The 19,132-nt window shown below is 47.5% G+C and overlaps 2 protein-coding genes across 2 annotated transcripts; both read left to right on the forward strand.

The window, feature by feature from the left end:
* The first annotated feature begins 12,611 nt into the window (after window positions 1-12,611).
* Window positions 12,612-13,670, forward strand: LOC109744145 (chlorophyll a-b binding protein, chloroplastic). Its single transcript, XM_020303246.4, has one exon. It carries the CDS (start codon window positions 12,760-12,762, stop codon window positions 13,558-13,560), a length of 801 nt encoding a protein of 266 aa, XP_020158835.1. The 5' UTR covers window positions 12,612-12,759; the 3' UTR covers window positions 13,561-13,670.
* A 4,205-nt stretch (window positions 13,671-17,875) lies between these two features.
* On the forward strand, window positions 17,876-18,874 carry LOC109744136 (chlorophyll a-b binding protein, chloroplastic). The gene has a single exon (XM_020303239.4). The coding sequence runs from the start codon at window positions 17,964-17,966 to the stop codon at window positions 18,762-18,764; it is 801 nt and encodes a 266-aa protein (XP_020158828.1). The 5' UTR covers window positions 17,876-17,963; the 3' UTR covers window positions 18,765-18,874.
* Window positions 18,875-19,132: the final 258 nt, after the last annotated feature.

A 19,132-nucleotide genomic window follows, 5' to 3' on the forward strand; every position in this document is an offset into this window, starting at 1 on the left:
ACGATCGAATCTCGGGCAAGTAACATACCGTTTGACAAAGGGAATTGCATACGGGATTGATTGAATCCTCGACACCGTGGTTCATCCGATGAGATCATCGTGGAACATGTGGGAGCCAACATGGGTATCCAGATCCCGCTGTTGGTTATTGACCGGAGAGGCGTCTCGGTCATGTCTGCATGTCTCCCGAACCCGTAGGGTCTACACACTTAAGGTTCGGTGACGCTAGGGTTGTAGAGATATATGTATGCGGAAACCCGAAAGTTGTTCGGAGTCCCGGATGAGATCCCGGACGTCACGAGAGGTTCCGGAATGGTCCGGAGGTGAAGAATTATATATAGGAAGTCAAGTTTCGGCCACCGGGAAAGTTTCGGGGGTTACCGGTATTGTACCGGGACCTTCGGAAGGGTCCCGGGGGTCCACCGGGTGGGGCCACCTATCCCGGAGGGCCCCATGGGCTGAAACTGGAAGGGAACCAGCCCCTAGTGGGCTGGGCGCCCCCCTTGGGCCTCCCCCCATGCGCCTAGGGTTGGGAACCCTAGGGTGGGGGGACTTCCCCCTTGCCTTGGGGGGCAAGGCACCCCTTTCCACCCCTTGGCCGCCGCCCCCCAACCCTAGATGGGTTTTGGCCGGCCCCCCCTCCCAAGGGGGCCTATATAAAGGGGGGGAGGGAGGGCAGCAACCTACAGCCTTGGGCGCCTCCCTCCTCCCCTGTTACACCTCTCCGTCTCGCAGAAGCTCGGCGTAGCCCTGCCGAGACCCGCTACATCCACCACCACGCCGTCGTGCTGCTGGATCTCCATCAACCTCTCCTTCCCCCTTGCTGGATCAAGAAGGAGGAGACGTCGCTGCACCGTACGTGTGTTGAACGCGGAGGTGCCGTCCGTTCGGCACTCGGTCATCGGTGATTTGGATCACGGCGAGTACGACTCCGTCATCCACGTTCATTGGAACGCTTCCGCTCGCGATCTACAAGGGTATGTAGATGCACTCCCTTCCCCTCGTTGCTAGTATACTCCATAGATGCATCTTGGTAAACGTAGGAAAATTTTAAAATTATGCTACGATTACCAACACTTCGCAGGTATATGAACTAGCTTATCTTTCTCTTTGAGGCCACTTTCATCGGGAACATACCAATGTTTGTGCGATAGGTAAACTGATGGCCATATTATGACCGAGAGTGGGGGTTCGAGATGAACGTGATGTGCGAGCAGGACAGGAGTCTTTGGCAGTGCATGGTGCCCATGCTATGTGTGTACGCCGTCGAGTGGCACTTGCCACACCGTGTGGCCGCGCAATTTCGGGTCTACCAGCATACACCACCGGGCATGCCGAACCATACAAGTGGCCACGAACCCCACTTGTGAGTGCATTGTTCTCCGTTACCATGATTTCGTTGTGTTTGACGTTCTTATGATGTTTTGTGTTGTTTATGCCTTGTAGAAAGAGCCGAAAGAAAAATCAGTCGATCACAGACTGTGGAGAGGAGCATAAAACTTTTGTGACAGAGTGGAACCGGCACAGGTGGCGTAAAGATGGGGAGAGGCGGGTGCTTGACTGGGATGATTATGCCCAACACATGAGGTGGTACGATGATGGCCAGAAGCACCGTCTTCGTCTCAGGCCTCGGTGGATGACAGAAGATATCACGGAGCTGGAGATGGATGCCCCCAAGGAAGAGGCCTACCAGGCTAGCATCAGAGACATGAGTGGATTTAGGGAGTTTGCACCCCTGATCAACAGAGTGGTAAGTTGTGTTCTTCTGTCTTGAACCGGCGGTTGTATGTAATTTATTTTATTCGTCATTGTGACTCACTTATGCCTTTACAGTCCGGCGAGCTGAACGGATGCATCTTTGATGGCCCAGATGCACCAGGTGGTTCCCCCGGGACCGGAGATTCTGAGAACATCATGAGGGAGACAATGAAGGTAACATTTCAGCCACCTAGAAATACCCTATGTTCTTGTTCATTTGCAATCATAAATCTGATCCGTGTTATGTCCTTGTTTCATTATGAGTGCAGAAGTTCGTGAAGCATTGTCGCAAGCTGGTACGCCTGCTTGGGTGCGCTGGCTCGGTTGAAGCTCATGATCATGCAGGCACACAGGGTAACATCGCTTCATCGAGCCATGCTTCCTCGTCGGCTAGGTTGGTTGAGGAGGAGGAGGCCCATGAAGAAGAAGAGGCACTACTAGGGAAAAGCCTAGCAGCAGCGCGGGTTTTGAGGCTATCAGCAGCGCGGGCAGCGCGGGTTTTGAGGCTATGAGGCGTTACAACTAACTGTTAGTAGTAGCGCGGTCTGTACCCGCGCTACTACTATGGACTATATCAGCAGCGCTTTTCTGGGACGCGCTGCTATTAATTAGCTGTAGCGATTTCTGGCCCCGCGCTACTGCTACATCTTTCATCATTTCCCCCCGGCTTCCTACCCCGTTTCAGCTTCAATAAACTACAATTTCCAGATACTAGGTACTACTAGATATCAATTTCATAAAGCATTATAGGTACTAGGTAGTACTCCCTCGGTTCCAAATTACTCGTCGTGGTTTTAGTTCAAATTTGAACTAAAACCACGACGAGTAATTTGGAACGGAGGGAGTACTAGATAACAATTTCATATATACTCAACATGCATCCTCAAGTAGTACAAGGTGATATCGACGACGATCATCATATGTAGTTCTAGATGATATCGACGACGATCATCATATGTAATTCTACATGATATCGACGACGATCATCATATGTAGTTCTACATGATATAGCCACACACACATATGTAGTTCTAGATGATATCGACGACGATCATCATCCTCAAGCCTGGGCGGTGTGTGTTCCTGATAGTAATTAGGATGGCCTGTCCAACACGAAGATTCTTGCCAACAAGGAATCTCTTCCACCCAACCGAGTTTAAGTGTGTGCGACCGTTTGTGTCCATGCGGTAAGTACAGGTGGTGACGGAGCCCCTTGCGGTAAGGCGTAGTCCAGCTGAGCCTTCTTCATCAGGCTCGATACCACAACTCACAGATAGGTTCTTTGGCAATTTCCGAATAAGAAAAACATATTAATTAATAAATAGCCTCGCACATACTCTTGCAAATATATTTCTATTCAGTCTAGATTTCTACACTATCAAAAGACACAGTACTACGCATTTGTACTAACTAATCATGAATTCTACTAATAAGTATATATGGATTATCTACACTATTAATAGTTCCTTGGATTCTACACTAATAAGCATGTGATCAGACTCTACACTAAAGCATATCATCGACTAGATTCCACAAAGCATATCATTGGACTCTACACTAAGCATATCATCGGATTCACTAAGCATATCATCGGATAATTTGCATTTGTAAGTATAACAATAAAGCATATATATATCATCAAATTACTACCGTCAGTACGTATAACATACCATTTCATGCCGATCGACCATGGTACTTGTCAGGCGGGTCACGAATGGCACCCCGACAAAGTCATCACGTGGCGGAATTATGTCCCATAGGTTGCACACCTCCTCCTTGCTCAGCCTCATTCTTTGAGCTACGATGGCTTCATGAAGTGGGTTCTCATCATCTTCATCGAGTGGGTCCTCATTATCTTCATCATCTTCGTCATCTTCATCATCTTCCACCAGGTTAAGATAAATGACAGCCAGCTTGGGTCTTTCTTCTCTGAAGGAGAAGCTGATCAACTCATCACCAGTAAGACGCATGCGGGCAAGGAAACGGTCCCATCCATCTCCTCCAATCTGCGACATATTGCGTCCTTTCTCGACCTCCATAGTGTACGGCCCCCCAGGAGCCTCAAATGTCACAGTGTGTTTTGTCAGCTTGTTGAATTTCAACCTCACATTGCATGGGACGATCTGTGTAAAAAAGCAAAATGACACAATGCAGTAATACCAACACTAAAAATAAAATAGTTGTTACATTTCATCTAATGTCTTACCGCCGCATGACGAAAACTCGGCTGGAAGTAGATGCCGAACAGCTTGCCAGTTGCAAGGCTGCTGGTGCACCTTGACTTGCACAGTCGACATAGTGGTGGTGGTGGTGGTGCCATTTTCCTAAAGCAATATGAGCAAAGGATTAACGATTCACTTCACAGGAAAGAAAAACAGTAGCATGTGATATTTTTGGTTCTTCCGCGAGAAGCAATTTTATGGACAATTATAATCCTAAGATCTAGTAACATAGATGACAAGGTACCACCTACCAAAGCATTTCGGTGGCACCTATTGCCGAAAAAACTTTTCACAAATATCTACCAAATAAGGGTACCACCTACCAAGACATTTCATCTAATTTGGCCCCTATTGCCTAAGATAATTGATAAAAAACAAGTGGCAAATTTAACTAAATTGGCACCTACATTTTGCCAAAAAATAACTTATTACAAAAAAACAAAAGCATCTACCTATCCATGTACAGAAAAAATAACAATAAAATGGTGCTTACTAAATCAACTAAATCAACTAGCCTACTAAATCAACTAGCATACTAAATCAACTAAATCAAAATGTTCTAAATCAACTAACCTACTAAATCAAAATGTAGCAGGGAGGAGGGGTTGTGGATGGAGGAGGGAGGGAGAAGGAGGGGCGACTCGAGGAGGGAGAAGAGAGTAGGATGGAGGAGGAAGAAGGAGCGAGGAGGGGCCGGCCGACGGCGAGTGGAGGGAGGACGGAGGAGGAAGGCGGAGCGAGGAGGGCCGGCCAGCGGTGACTGGAGGGAGGACGGAGGAGGAGGCCGGTACCGAGTCCAGCGAGGAGGAGGAGGTGACGGCGGCGCAGATCGGAGGAGGGGCGAGGGGGGAGGACCGGAGTGGGGGGTTGAGGGGGAGATCGAGTGAGTGGATTGGATAGAGGAGAGTGAGTCGGGGGGAGATGGAATGGCTTAGCAGTAGCGCGCTATAGCAAAAGGCGCTACTGCTGAACGACCTAGCAGTAGCGCCTTTCACAAAGAATGCGCTACTGCTATGTGTCAGCATGTAAAAATAGACATCAAAAATACATTGATCATCAATGATCTTTTTGTGTACAATCTGATTTGTCAATATGAGTCCTCACCAGTTTAGGAACTGGTGAAGACTCATATTGCGGTGTCACGACCGGTTTTTCAATAAAATAATTATTGAGAAACCAATCCCTGTTACGGACCAGCGAGGAAGAATTCCTTCTCACTGATAGACAATACATTGGTCACAGAAGAAAAATACCAGGAGTACTAAATATAATACAAAGTTGAGCAGAGGCTGCCCAACAATTTATTACAAGCACGCCGATAAAACAATACGGCGGATAGGGTGGCAAACTTCTAACTCACGATAATAACGGAGGTGGAAATATGATCGCGAAGCGAGTGACATGATTCCAGAATACTACAACTCTTCGACCGTCGGAGTGAGGCTCGAGATGACTTATTGCGGGTGGCGGAAGCGTAAACGATACAAGTGACCAATATCCGGGATCGCGCAGGACTGACTGGGACTCCTCTAGGCGTCGGACGCGCTATCAAACTCTTCATCCAAGAGATCGCCTTCGTCAGCATCTGGCCAAATCAACAAGCCAGGTGAGTACTATGAAAGTACTCGCAAGACAGTTCGGACATAAGGTATAACAAATGCAAACATGAAGCACATGAATAAGTTAACCAGTGCGATCAGACACAGAGATAATAAATACTGGGTGCCAAGCGAGGGTCTGAATGACGCCTCGAGCGGAAACTGCAGAATAGTAATACTGGTGCCAAACGAGTGTCAGAAAGACTCCTCGAGCGGAAAATGCGGAATAATAATACAGGTGCCAAACGAGTGTCAGAAAGACTCCTCGAGCGGAAAATGCGGAATAATAATACAGGTGCCAAACGAGTGTCAGAAAGACTCCTCGAGCGGAAAATGCGGAATAATAATACAGGTGCCAAACGAGTGTCAGAAAGACTCCTCGAGCGAAAAATGCGGAATAATAATACAGGTGCCAAACGAGTGTCAGAAAGACTCCTCGAGCGGAAAATGCGGAATAATAATACAGGTGCCAAACGAGTGTCTGAAAGACTCCTCGAGCGGAAAATGCGGAACAATAATGCCACAGTCGGGCGTCGGGGCGACACCACATAAAGGGCTTATAACAGAAAGTAAAGACAGTGCATGCCGCAGTCGGACGTCTGCGCGACGTCACATAAAGGGCTTATATTGTAACACAACAATACAATAGTTCGGGGATATAATTTATCACAAGCACGAGACAAATATAATGTTAGTCCATCCACAGGAATAACAATGAAATTGAATTTACCACTTGAGCTTGTTCACCGGGGGCAAGTTTTCACACGGATAGATTTGGATATAAAGTCTACATTACTGATCATGGATACGATGATTTGGAAAGAATTGACTCTGCAGAGTTTGTACTTAACCACAGCCAACGGATTTCAGTAGTCACGGGGACTAGTTCCGTCTACGGTGTTCTGGAAGGAACACGTCTAACCAGTACACACCCAATTTAACCATCCGAAGCCAGGGATCACCCTCGGCAACATTCAGGAAAAACCCTGAGTCGGGGAGGCTACAACCTCGCGTAGCATGGGATCAAATTTCTATACGCGCGCTATAAGGGGGTGCCCCCCCTCTCGGTCCCAACCGGAAACACCCATGCCCCCTGACCGAATGACTGGCTTTAATCCTGGGCCAAGGTACCATCATCCCGGCCTCTCTGTTTGGTGTGTACACGGAAAGAGGTTACCAACTTACTAAACCGTATCCTGGCAATGAGACATGTGGTAGCACGGAAAGGGGAAGGGACGATAACACGGCTCCAACCATGTTAACGTCGGAAAAGTCGGATGACACAAGGCTGGCATGCTACAACAGTACCACCTTGCTGCCCTTCATGTCACCACATGATTAGGCCACCTCTCATCAGAGGTCATCGCAACTTTGGAACATGCGGGAAAAGATCGATAACGTGGCTCCAACCACGTTAACGTCGAAGAGAGTCGGATGACGCAAGGCTGGCATGCTACAACAGTACCACCTTGCTGCCCTTCATGTCACTACATGATTAGGCCACCTCTCATCAGAGGTCATCGCAACTTTGGAACATGCGGGAAAAGATCGATAACGTGGCTCCAACCACGTTAACGTCGAAGAGAATCGGATGACGCAAGGCTGGCATGCTACAACAGTAGCCCTTCATGTCACTACATGATTAGGCCACCTCTCATCAGAGGTCATCGCAACTTCGGAACAACCGGATCGTTGCCTTACAAGCAACGAGGTACTTATCGACACTCACATGCCACGCACAAACTTTCACATGAACATGCAAAACATCTGCCATATCAAATGTTCAAACATGCTTGCCTGGTTCGGAGAAGTCGGAGTCTAGCTCGGCGAAGTTCGCGGCTCCGTCCCCTCTCCCGGAACCTACGGCAATCACGAAACGGGTACTAATGTGAAAACCAACACACACACACAGAAACCTTGCCAAATATTTTTCAAATAAATCCCATAAAAAACTAGACAAAACTTGGAGTTTGACAGAAAAAGAATCACTCAAAAATACCTTTTTATTAAAAAGTTATAAAGGTTTCTGTCCAGGGACCTTTGTGTAATGAAACAGAAAAGTTCCAGGGTTTTAACTGAGAAAACAGAAAACGCTTCGGCTGGGAATGCGCAAGCGCAAGGAGAAAACGTATTTTGCCCGAAGGCGCCAACAGAAAACGGTTCGGGGAAAATAAAACAGAGGCTGACACGCGGGGCCCGCATGTCAGGTTTGAAAGCTCGCCGGCGCCCGAAGACGGCGATGGACGCCGGCGTCGAACCACGGCGAGTTAGGGGAAACGGAGGGTACCAAGAGCTTCAGTGCCTTCTTCCGCGTCGGTGGGTGGTGGACTCGTCCAACGGGGAGCACCACGTCGACGGCGACACTATCTCCGGCGGACGGCGGTTCGGGTGAGGTTGGGGAACTCCGGTGGAGGGCTGCAAAGTACGAATTGAGGCGCGGGTCAGAACGGGTGATGCAAGGTGAAGCTACTGGCAAGAGAATGGAGGCTGCGGAGCACACACGGGGGCGAATCGGGCTGGATCCCGTGGCGGATCGCGGCGGCCGGAGTCGAGGAAGAAGACCTCCTCGGGGCTCTTCCAGTGGCTAGGCGTGCTCTAGGGGAAGTGTAGGGCTGGTGGGTGCTCGAGTTGAAGCTCGGGGCCCCTATTTATAGGCAGATCGACGGGGTGGCCGTGAACGGAGAATCTCCGGCGAGCGATTACGGCGGAGCAGTGGGTTGGCAGAGGGTTTGAGCGGTCGAGCAGCATCAGTGGACGTTACGGGACTCGTTTTGCAGCTAAACGGAGCTGGTCTTGGCGTAATGGCGTCTGCCCACGGTGAGGTGACCGCACGGGCTCAACGGCAGCAGAGAGCGCGCTCCACGCCCTGGGGTTCACGACGAGAGCGGCAGCGCATTCGGGGGAGTGGACGGCCACGCGGCGGGCTCCGGTGGTTTGGACGGTGCTGAGTGGAGTCGGCGGCGCCGTGTCTCCCGCTGGCGCCCGCAAAGCCGCCGCCGGCGTCGGTCACGGGGCGGCGCACCTTCTGCTGCTCGTCGCCGACGCCCGCAAGATGCCAGGCACTCGTGCGGTGCAGGAACGAGAGGGCGAGGACGAGGAGCAAGGCGACGCGAGGGCACTGGCGAGATCGATGCCCGTCTCTGAAGAAAACGACAGTGAGCACTGACTGAACTCTGAAGTTAACTGAAACTTGACAGTGACCAAGCATTGCAGGTGTTCGACAGTAGGTTTTGGTAAAGAGATAAATTTTTCTGAAGCTGTAACTTGGTGAGATGATCACTCAGAGTACCCAGGGGCTGCATGAATTTACTTGGAATTTTTGGAGAAAGTTTTGAATGAATTTCACCAAATTTGGCAAATCTGGTCCAAACTTGCAGCTGATGTAGTTTGAAAATTTTGAACTGGAGACCAGTGGATCTTCATGGTTCTAGGTTGAGGGTTCAAAGGACTAGGAGGGGAAAAAGGTTTGGTGGCAAAAATCAAAACAGAAAAAGGAGTTCCTTTGTAAATCTCCAAGTGCTATAAGAGAGGACAGAAATTTATTTGAATAGAATTTGAATGGAAATGATCACATGGGGAGGTTCAACTTGCTGGATTTGATGCAAATCATGATCCAAAGGTGAGGGAAGGGTTAGGAGAGAGGATTTGCACTAATGCCATGGCAAGAAGGAATAGTTGAAAGTGGCAAAGGACTTTCCAAAAGCCATAGTGCAAATTCAAGAAAAGGTTTTCAAAAGTTACCCTCTCAAATGAAAAACATTTTGTCTTGAGCCCAAATGAAGAGCAAGAACCCCCAAGGTCAAAGGCAGATCTTGGGTGAATCCAAATAAAATTTTTGCCATAAAGGAAAATATTTGAGAGTGAGAGTTCTCTTGAAGAAAATTTTTAAATCACTCCCTTTAAGTCAAATAAAAATCTTTTGAAAAATCCAATAAAAACTTGGGTGTCACATGCGGCCACAAATTCTACACATAGAGTTCAATGAAGACCAAGTGCTTGTGAAAGTTTGAGAAGCAACATATTTAAGGTGGTACAAACTCTCTTCACGAAGCGAGGTGGGACTAAATTTTTGTAGTAAACTTAGCAGTAGCGGTTATTGTGTAAATGCGCTACTGCTATGATCCGTAGCAGTAGCGCCCTTTATATTAACGCGTTGCTGCTAGAACTAGCCTCGCGGCAGCGTCGTGGCAATTATAGCAGTATCGCGTCTTAGAGCGGGCGCGCTACTGATACATTTATTTCACCAGCGAGTTTTGTGCGCGCGCTACTGCTAGTTAGCAGCAGCGCCTTATTTTAAAGCGTGCTGCCTGTAAGATTCTGTGTATAGGCTTTTCCCTAGTAGTGAGGAGGAGGAGAGCAATGGGAATGAGGAGTACGATGAAGAATACAGACCTCCACCAACTCAACCATCTCAGCTTCCGAAGAGGAATAAGCCAAAGAAGGATTGGCAGAGTCCATCCCCATTCTAGAAACCGATTCCTCGAGGAGGACGCAAGAAGAAGCCTCAAGAGACTCGTTCAAAGAACAACGAGGACTGTACCTCCAAGAGGGGAAGAAGCACGTGATTGTGGTCTTGGCTTGTTAGCCTACTTGTTTTAGTTGGCTTTGTGAAACTACTTGTGTTAGTTGGGGTTGTCAAACTATGTGGAATCGTTTGCTATTTGCTATTTGTGAAACTATGTGGAACCGTTTGCTACAATTTGCTATGTGTGACATGTCTATTAGTTGAACTTTTATTAATATCTCGAGTGTGATACATGTTATATTGTGTGAGCTCTGCATATTTTAGGCTCTTAAATATATATTGTATTGTATTCTTTGCTATGATAAAATTTTAGAAAAGAAACAAGCATTAAAACATGCAAAACCACATACCATACCGCCAAGCACCCTGGCCGTAGGGTCTCATAACCTACCGCCAGGGTTTTGCGTTTTTAGGTTACAGCATGTTCGCAAGCAAAAAAACCAGGCATCTGGCGGTAGGGTCCCATAACCTACCGCCGAGGCCTTTGGCGGTAGGATGGTGTGCTGGCCGTTAGTTGACGGCTGTGGCCGTCTTTGCTACCGGTAGGATGCCTGACCCTACCGCCGAGCCCCGTGGCGGTAGCAAAAGGGTCAGATCCCAAAAAAAATTGAACTAGGGTCAGATCCTGGAAATCTTTGCTAAAAGGGTCAAAATACGAAATTCGGCCAATTGCAGGGGTCATGTCTTGCTTTTGTTTCTTAGTTTCCAACAAAGGCAGTGTGGCCAATTATACCTCATTGATGATTTTTCATATCTCCCTGCCAGCCCAACCAAGTGGTTTGGTTTACCACTAGGGGTCTAGGGCGTTGTTGTCTGAAGTGAGAAGGCAATGTAACCGTCGGGAAATAGTCAATTTAGTCGAGGAGGGGTGCAAGAGGCGGTCGCTGACGCTGATATTGCAGTGGGTGGCAAAGAACTGGAGGCGGAGATTGATAGGCAACACTTGTCTCTGTTTTGTGTCATTTTTATTATAAACCAAATAAAAATTATTGTTATTCTTCTTAAAGCATATAAGAGTAGATAGACAATAAAATATACTTTTACAAAAGATAGCTATTAAAATATTTTAAATAACTAAGGTTTTATTGCACAATATAATTGTTGTACATGATCATCACCAAAACACAAAAGATAGGCTGACCGGTGACATGAGAATCAACGACGTTAGAGAGGTGGGGAGCATGTGCTAAGATTTTCTTTCTCGAGATCTTTGACTTATAATTTTTGTAATGAGATTCCTGCCATAATTTAAGAGCTACACATATACAAATCAAACATACATATTTATAAGTGAAAATTATAAGCACGTAGATGAATTTGACTTAACACTGATGTTTTGAAGTATGTGAATAAATTGCAATATAGTGAAACAATAATATTATGTGTGACCACACATGCAATTTATATGGTCATCTAGGCTCAAATAAAAACAAAGGTATAAAAGCATACGTTATCCCTGGGAAATAACAACTTAAACTGCACTTGGGTGCATCGTAAATTTGGACAGAAGAAATAGGAAACAATTTCAAGAGAAATCTGGACTTTTTTAGACAAAAAGTGTTGAATGCGTTTTGAAAATTCATGCTGAAAAACATTCATGAGGTCTGAAAAAAAATGATATTCCAAAAAGGGCATCTTTTTAAGCACTTTGGAACACTGAATTTTCTGTCCAGGCCTCCACGGATGTTTTTCCATCATGAAACTTATTTGCATGTTAGTAAACCATTCAAAAATGTTTATCACAAAAAAAAATGTTTACTAGTTTTTCAAAATTTGCTATTCATCCTGGATGCATATTTACCCAGGAGAAGAGCGAACACTTCTGCTTAAACTGACATTTTTTCGTGTAGAAATAACCTTCTCCATCATTTTTCCAAATTTATATGGTAATGTTACACAATTTGAATTTTTCTTTTGTTCAATATTTACTATGAATGGAGGCACATTTTTTTAACGTTAAATTACTAATCTTTTTTTACCAAGCATATATAACTTGTTTTATTTCAGTAGCAGTATAATGAGTCTCTACATTAAACTAAAATATATAGAATATTCAGATGTAAATTGGAATAAATTGATTTTATTTGTCAGTTGAATGACAAATTAAGATGGACCTACATTTTTCATTATGGTAAAAAATGGATATATCTAGCTTTATGTATGGCATTTGGCTCAAGAATGTGACATTCTACCAAGAGGAGATGGTACTTCCTATTTTGATTTTCTGAAATCTAAAAGATACATGAACGCAACGGCTCGCCCGAGTGTGCCTGGTGTGACGCCGCGCGATGCTTTCTAGTGCATGCGAACCATGCAGGTCTCACTCACACATGCACTTAAATCCAATCAGCTGTCTCCAACGAAATCCAGTCACAGCCACTTCTAGCCACAAGTTCACAGCAATACTCATTTCTCCTGGCTCTCGCTGTGCCAAGTGTTGTGAGAGCAAGAGATCTATGCACCACCAATGGCAGCAAAGCTCAAGATTTTTCTCTCTATCCTTGTTTATCTTGTCAGATTGCACACCAAATGGATTCCCTATGACACCTCATGCTCCCTTAAGTAGCCGGCCACCTCCCCCTCTTCTATCAAATCATCTCCACACTCACTCATCTCTTTGAGAACCCATACAGCTAACACTCTTCTTAGCTTTGCAATGGTGGCAGCCACCATGTCCCTCTCCACCTCGACCTTTGCCGGCAAGGCGGTGCAGAATGTACCATCTTCGGCTCTCTTTGGTGAGGCCCGCGTCACCATGCGCAAGACTGCAGCGAAGGCGAAGCAGGTTTCCTCTGGCAGCCCATGGTACGGCGCTGACCGTGTGCTCTACCTCGGGCCACTCTCTGGTGAGCCCCCGAGCTACCTGACAGGTGAGTTCCCTGGCGACTATGGGTGGGACACTACCGGACTTTCAGCTGACCCTGAGACCTTCGCCAAGAACCGGGAGCTGGAGGTGATCCATTGCCGCTGGGCCATGCTCGGGGCACTTGGTTGTGTCTTCCCTGAGTTGCTCGCCTGCAACGGCGTCACCTTCGGTGAGGCTGTTTGGTTCAAGACCGGCTCCCAAATCTTTAGTGAGGGTGGTCTCGACTACCTCGGCAACCCCAGCCTCGTCCATGCACAAAGCATCCTTGCTATTTGGGCATGCCAGGTCGTGCTCATGGGTGCCGTCGAGGGGTACCGCGTTGCTGGCGGCCCACTCGGTGAGATCGTCGACCCACTCTACCCAGGCGGCAGCTTCGACCCTCTTGGCTTGGCCGAAGACCCTGAAGCATTTGCCGAGCTCAAGGTGAAGGAGATCAAGAACGGTCGCCTTGCCATGTTCTCAATGTTTGGCTTCTTTGTCCAAGCTATCGTCACAGGCAAGGGCCCACTCGAGAACCTCACTGACCACATCGCCGACCCCGTCAACAACAATGCATGGGCGTTCGCCACCAACTTTGTCCCTGGCAAGTAAGGTGTCTCAGGACTGTGCTCGGCATGAGGCGTGTTGTCCTGTGGTCTGAGTTGTACTATCATGATGTAAATTACGATAATTTTTTGCAAAAGCACGGTTTGATTTGTCCACTTCCATGTCGCGCCTTGCATCGGTCTGACCATTTTGTTGTGATCATGGTTCACGAGAACAGATAAATACTTCGGTGTGCGCTTGCTTAACTATTACTACCTCTGTACGACAATTCATGTGCGACTATGCAGACGAGATTGTGCAACTCTATGGCCATGCATGTGCGACTGTGCCGACGAGAATGTGCAACTATGTGGCCATGCATGTGCGACTATGCCGGCACGCGTCTTCACCTCTGAACTACTATCCGATGAGAATGTGTAACTCCACTGGCGCACATGTGTGACCTATTATGCCGACCCCAATTACCCTACCAGTGAGGTGTGCAACTTTGTCTATTGCCCCGACCAAGCCCTAGCAGTCGATGCCCTGCTACCTGCCCATGGATGCGCAATTCTCGCTCCTACCTGCACCCCAACTACACTATCAGTGAGATGTGCAACTTTGTTTCGTGCCCCGACCAACTCCTTAGTTGTTGATGTGCAACTTCGACTCCTGCCCCAGCCAACTGCCTAGCAGTCGATGTGCGACTACCTGACAATTGAGATACAATTTCCCTCCCTATCTGTGGACGTGCAATTTTCATTGACAACACCCCGTCTCAACCACCCTTTCACTACGATGTGCAATTTCTGCAGTCATCCCTACCAACTATATGGCAGTCAATGTGCAACTCCAAAAGCGTGATTGTGCAATTTATTTTATGATCTTCAGAAAAATACGAGACAATAAACACCTCACACCCGATCAATGATCTAGTGGTTTCTTAAGAAAAGTCATCAACGTGGAAAAGTCATCAACGTGGGTCTCCACAAGCACCATTTTCAGTAAAAAAAAAGACCATCAATACTCTTGGAGTAACAACAGCACATGCTGCCTGCACGATAAACAGTAGCACTGCGAAGTTAAAAGAAATCGGTCGGCAAACTCTAGTACGTTCTCCACAAAACAAGCTACACAAGCAGCAGCCACACAAAAAGAACTCCATTTCCTAGCCGCTGTAGTCTTCGTCTTTGCTCCAGATTGAGGACGAGCTCCCTTCCCCGTTTGCGTCCGTGCTTCCTTCTCCACCGGCTGCTCCGGCTAGATCCAAACCCGTGTTTCCTCCTCTTCCAGCCGTTGCAGCCATACCAAGACCTCATGGCGACTGCTGCTCCCTTCCCCCTCCTCCGTGGCATACGAGCTCTAGATGGCGTCAGATTTGAGAGTCGCGAGGGGCGTCGGCGCAGGGCTCGGCGGCATCGGAAAAGCGTCCAGGCAGCGGAGCCCACACGAAGACGTGGGACGGCCGGATCCAGCACGGAGCTCCTCGGATCCGTCCGGGTTCACGCACGACGGCGCAGCTGTCCGACAGAAAGAGGGGGGGGGGGGGGGGGGGGGGTCCTCCTGCAGCTCGAAACCGCGCCGGGGCAGAGCTGTCCTCGCCGCCGATGTGGCTGCTGCTGCTGGATGGAGGCAGAGAAGGATTCGTGGAGGATGAGATCTAGGGAGGGCAGCGGCTCGTGTGGGAATGGAAAGAGGACGAGAGGGACGAACCCGACAAAAAAACACCTGACTCTCCTGGGCTGCACGATTCGCACGGAACGAGCGGTCGAGCGGCGGCCGCTCAGTTCGACAGAATAGTGCGCGTGCACTTTTTAGATTTTAGGTTAAAAGAGTGCCAACATGTGCACCAGGCTCTGGTTTCTTTGCTGCTTTGACTGGATAAATTGTCCGACCAACCTTGGCAACAACTTTATCCTGAGCTTTGCTCCTATGCCACCAACTTGATTACTTGAATATCCTTTGAGTGCAGCTTTGCAACTGCATGATCTAGCAGACAAGTTTCATAGACCTATTTCTGCTCAGTCTCACTCTCAGTTTATCCAATTGCACGAGAATATTACTGCACTTCAGGTTCGGCGAGATGCTGATCAATCGAATTCTGTCAATTACTAATCCAAGAAGATGTACAATATTCTTATTGTGATTTTCAAGCCTGTGCACATTTTAGCTGGCTTTGGAAAAGTGCCTGTCAACTCAAACAAACAAAATGTTGGCTGCCCCTTTATGACAGAGTTAACACCAGAAATCTGGTGCAGAGGGGGAAAAATGAAAACATTTTATCTTACCACTTACAGTTGTGTCCTTTGCCATGAACAGCCTGAAGAAACTCAGCTTCATCTCTTCTAGGACTGCAGTTTTTCTCGGGCATGCTGGAATGCTTTTACACCTCACAAGCTCATAGGGATCTCAACCTTTGATGAAATTAAACTTGCAAGAATAACCGTTAACGCTCCATTTAGCATGGACATAGTCATTCTATGCTGTTGGAACATATGGAAGATCGGGAATGATAAGATATTCAGAACTGAGAGGCCCTCTCTGGAAAGATGGCTTGGAAGTTTCAGCGAAGATTTACACTGGTTATCCATGGAGTAAAGAGAAAACACTCAGATAATTTTCTTTCTTGGATACAAAATAATTTGAAATCTTTCCCCTATCCTCTTCTGTATATAGTCCCCTGTAAATATTTTTATGAATATAATTACATAGTAGGATCCTTTTCTACTGCTTTCTGGTAAAAAAACATATATATAATGTGTTCAGAGAGAGTCAACTTATATAATGTGTTTATTCTTCAGGCTTTCCATCAAGGCAACCATCCCGAATGATCTCAATCCATTTGGCTCAACTGCAAGGGCCATGGTTTTCTTTCATTTTTTTTAATTTGCAACAAAACAGAGTGTGGCCAGTTATATCGCATCAGTGATTTTTCAGGCCTCTCTGCACTATTACGTTATGATTTGGAAAATCCGGAGACAAATAGGCATTGAGCTAGTAATCAAGAATGGCCGTAGGCTATGAGACTGCAGCGAACAGCACGCACGTGCGTGTGGTTTGAATTGTACTACGTACCATTCATGTGAAGTACAAAGGACCCTGTGCCAAAGCATTGCCCACTGCAGATTTGCCTCCCTCTGCTCCCAATTTTTCAGTTTTCACACCTGGCCTGAAGCACTCATTGTTAGTTACTCCTAAGATGAATGCAAAAGCAGGTCTAGTATATGAATCCAAATTAAGCCCGGTCCAAACCTGACGACTGAAACATCGTTGCGTCCTATGCGATCATCCCCGTGTTCCATTACCATGTCGCAATCACCACCGACTCGACTGATGCTGCGCTGCCCCTAAACCAAACAGGCTATAACCATCGCCACGTACGATGCCGCACCTACCTCTAAGTTAGTTTAAATTTCTTTCAGAAAATGTCTATCAACTAAGAACTACTACTAAGTTCCTAGATCTTTTTAATTCTGATTCGTGCACCTGTGGGACGCTGTTCACGATATCAAACTCCAGTCCGATATGCAGGCTCAGATGGAAGCAACTCCCAAAGGCCAAAGCGCAAAGGTTTCAACTCAATGGCCATGTTAACCTGCCGGTGTCTAGGGAAGCAAAAGGACGCTAGAGTGTTTGCCAATACTAGTCATCAGCTCAGTGGAACTGAACTTTGCCCCTTCATGTTTATGACCTGCATCAATGGGCGCTGCCTTTTTTGTTCAAATATTTACTATGAATGGAGGAACATTTTCTTTCAAGGTTATAAATTAATAGTCATGTTTTTTGTTATCAAACATAACCTGTTTTATTTATTAGCAGTATAATGAGTACCTATATAGAATATTCAGATGTAAATTGAATAAATTGATTTTATTTGTCAGTTGAATGGCAAATTAAGATCGACCTACATTTTTCATTATGGTAAACAAATGGATTTTATTTTTTTGCGGTTGAACAAATGGATATATCTAGCTTTATGTATGGAATTTGGCTCAATAATGTGATCTTTTACCACGAGGAGATGGTACATCCTATTTAGATTTTCTGAAATCTAGAAGATACATGAGCGCGACAGCCCGCCAGAGTGCGCGCGGTATGACGCCTCGCGATGCTTTCTGGTGCATGCGAACGTCTTACTCACAGACTTGATCCAATCAGCTGTCTCCAAGGAAATCCAATCACAGCCACTCCTGGACACAAGTTCACAGCAATACTCATTTCTCCTGGCTCTCACTGTGCCAAGTGTTCTGAGAGGAAGAGATCTACGCAGCACCAAAGGCAGCAAAGCTCAAGATTTTTCTCTCTATCCTTGTTTATCTTGTCAGATTGCACACCAAATGGATTACCTATGACAGCTCCTGCTGCCTTAAGTAGCCGACCAACTCCCCCTCTTTTATCAAATCATCTCCACACTCACTCATCTCTTTGAGAACCCATACAGCACAGCGGACACTTTTCTTAGCTTTCCAATGGCGGCAGCCACCATGTCCCTCTCCTCCTCGACCTTTGCCGGCAAGGCGGTGAAGAATGTACCATCTTTGGCTCTATTTGGTGAGGCCCGCGTCACCATGCGCAAGACCGCGGCGAAGGCGAAGCAGGTTTCCTCCGGCAGCCCATGGTACGGTGCTGACCGTGTGCTCTACCTCGGCCCGCTCTCCGGTGAGCCCCCGAGCTACCTGACAGGTGAGTTCCCAGGTGATTATGGGTGGGACACAGCCGGACTTTCGGCTGACCCCGAGACCTTCGCCAAGAACCGGGAGCTGGAGGTGATCCATTGCCGCTGGGCCATGCTCGGGGCACTTGGTTGTGTCTTCCCTGAGTTGCTCGCCCGCAACGGCGTCACCTTCGGTGAGGCTGTTTGGTTCAAGGCCGGCTCCCAAATCTTTAGTGAGGGTGGTCTCGACTACCTCGGCAACCCCAGCCTTGTGCACGCGCAAAGCATCCTAGCTATTTGGGCATGCCAGGTCGTGCTCATGGGTGCCGTCGAGGGGTACCGCGTTGCCGGTGGCCCACTCGGAGAGATCGTTGACCCACTCTACCCAGGCGGCAGCTTCGACCCTCTTGGCTTGGCCGAAGACCCTGAGGCATTCACCGAGCTCAAGGTGAAGGAGATCAAGAACGGTCGCCTCGCCATGTTCTCAATGTTTGGCTTCTTTGTCCAAGCTATCGTCACGGGCAAGGGCCCACTGGAGAACCTCGCTGACCACATCGCCGACCCTGTCAACAACAACGCATGGGCATTCGCCACCAACTTTGTCCCCGGCAAGTAAGCTGTCTTGGGATTGTGCTCGCCATGTGGCGTGCTGTCCTGTGGTCTGAGTTGTACTATCATGATGTAAATTACAAGAACTTTGTGCAGAAGCACGGTTCGATTTGTCCATTTCCATGTCGCGCCTTGCATCGGTCTTACCATTTTGTTGTGATATCATGGTTCATGAGAACAGATAAATACTTGTGTGTGCTTACTTAACTGTTACCATGGCGGAAGACACATTTAAAACTGATTTCCGAATTTAAAAGAGTGGCAGCATGTAAACTGATTTCCTCCTCGCCGCTGCCGGAGGGCGTCCGCCGGGCGAAGCCCATGCGGCGCTGGCAGCGGCGGGGCCTCTCTCCTCCCTGCCCTGCTCGGGATCCC

The sequence above is a fragment of the Aegilops tauschii genome, chromosome 6, assembly GCF_002575655.3.
Source record: "Aegilops tauschii subsp. strangulata cultivar AL8/78 chromosome 6, Aet v6.0, whole genome shotgun sequence".
NCBI classification, from domain to species: Eukaryota; Viridiplantae; Streptophyta; class Magnoliopsida; order Poales; family Poaceae; genus Aegilops; species Aegilops tauschii.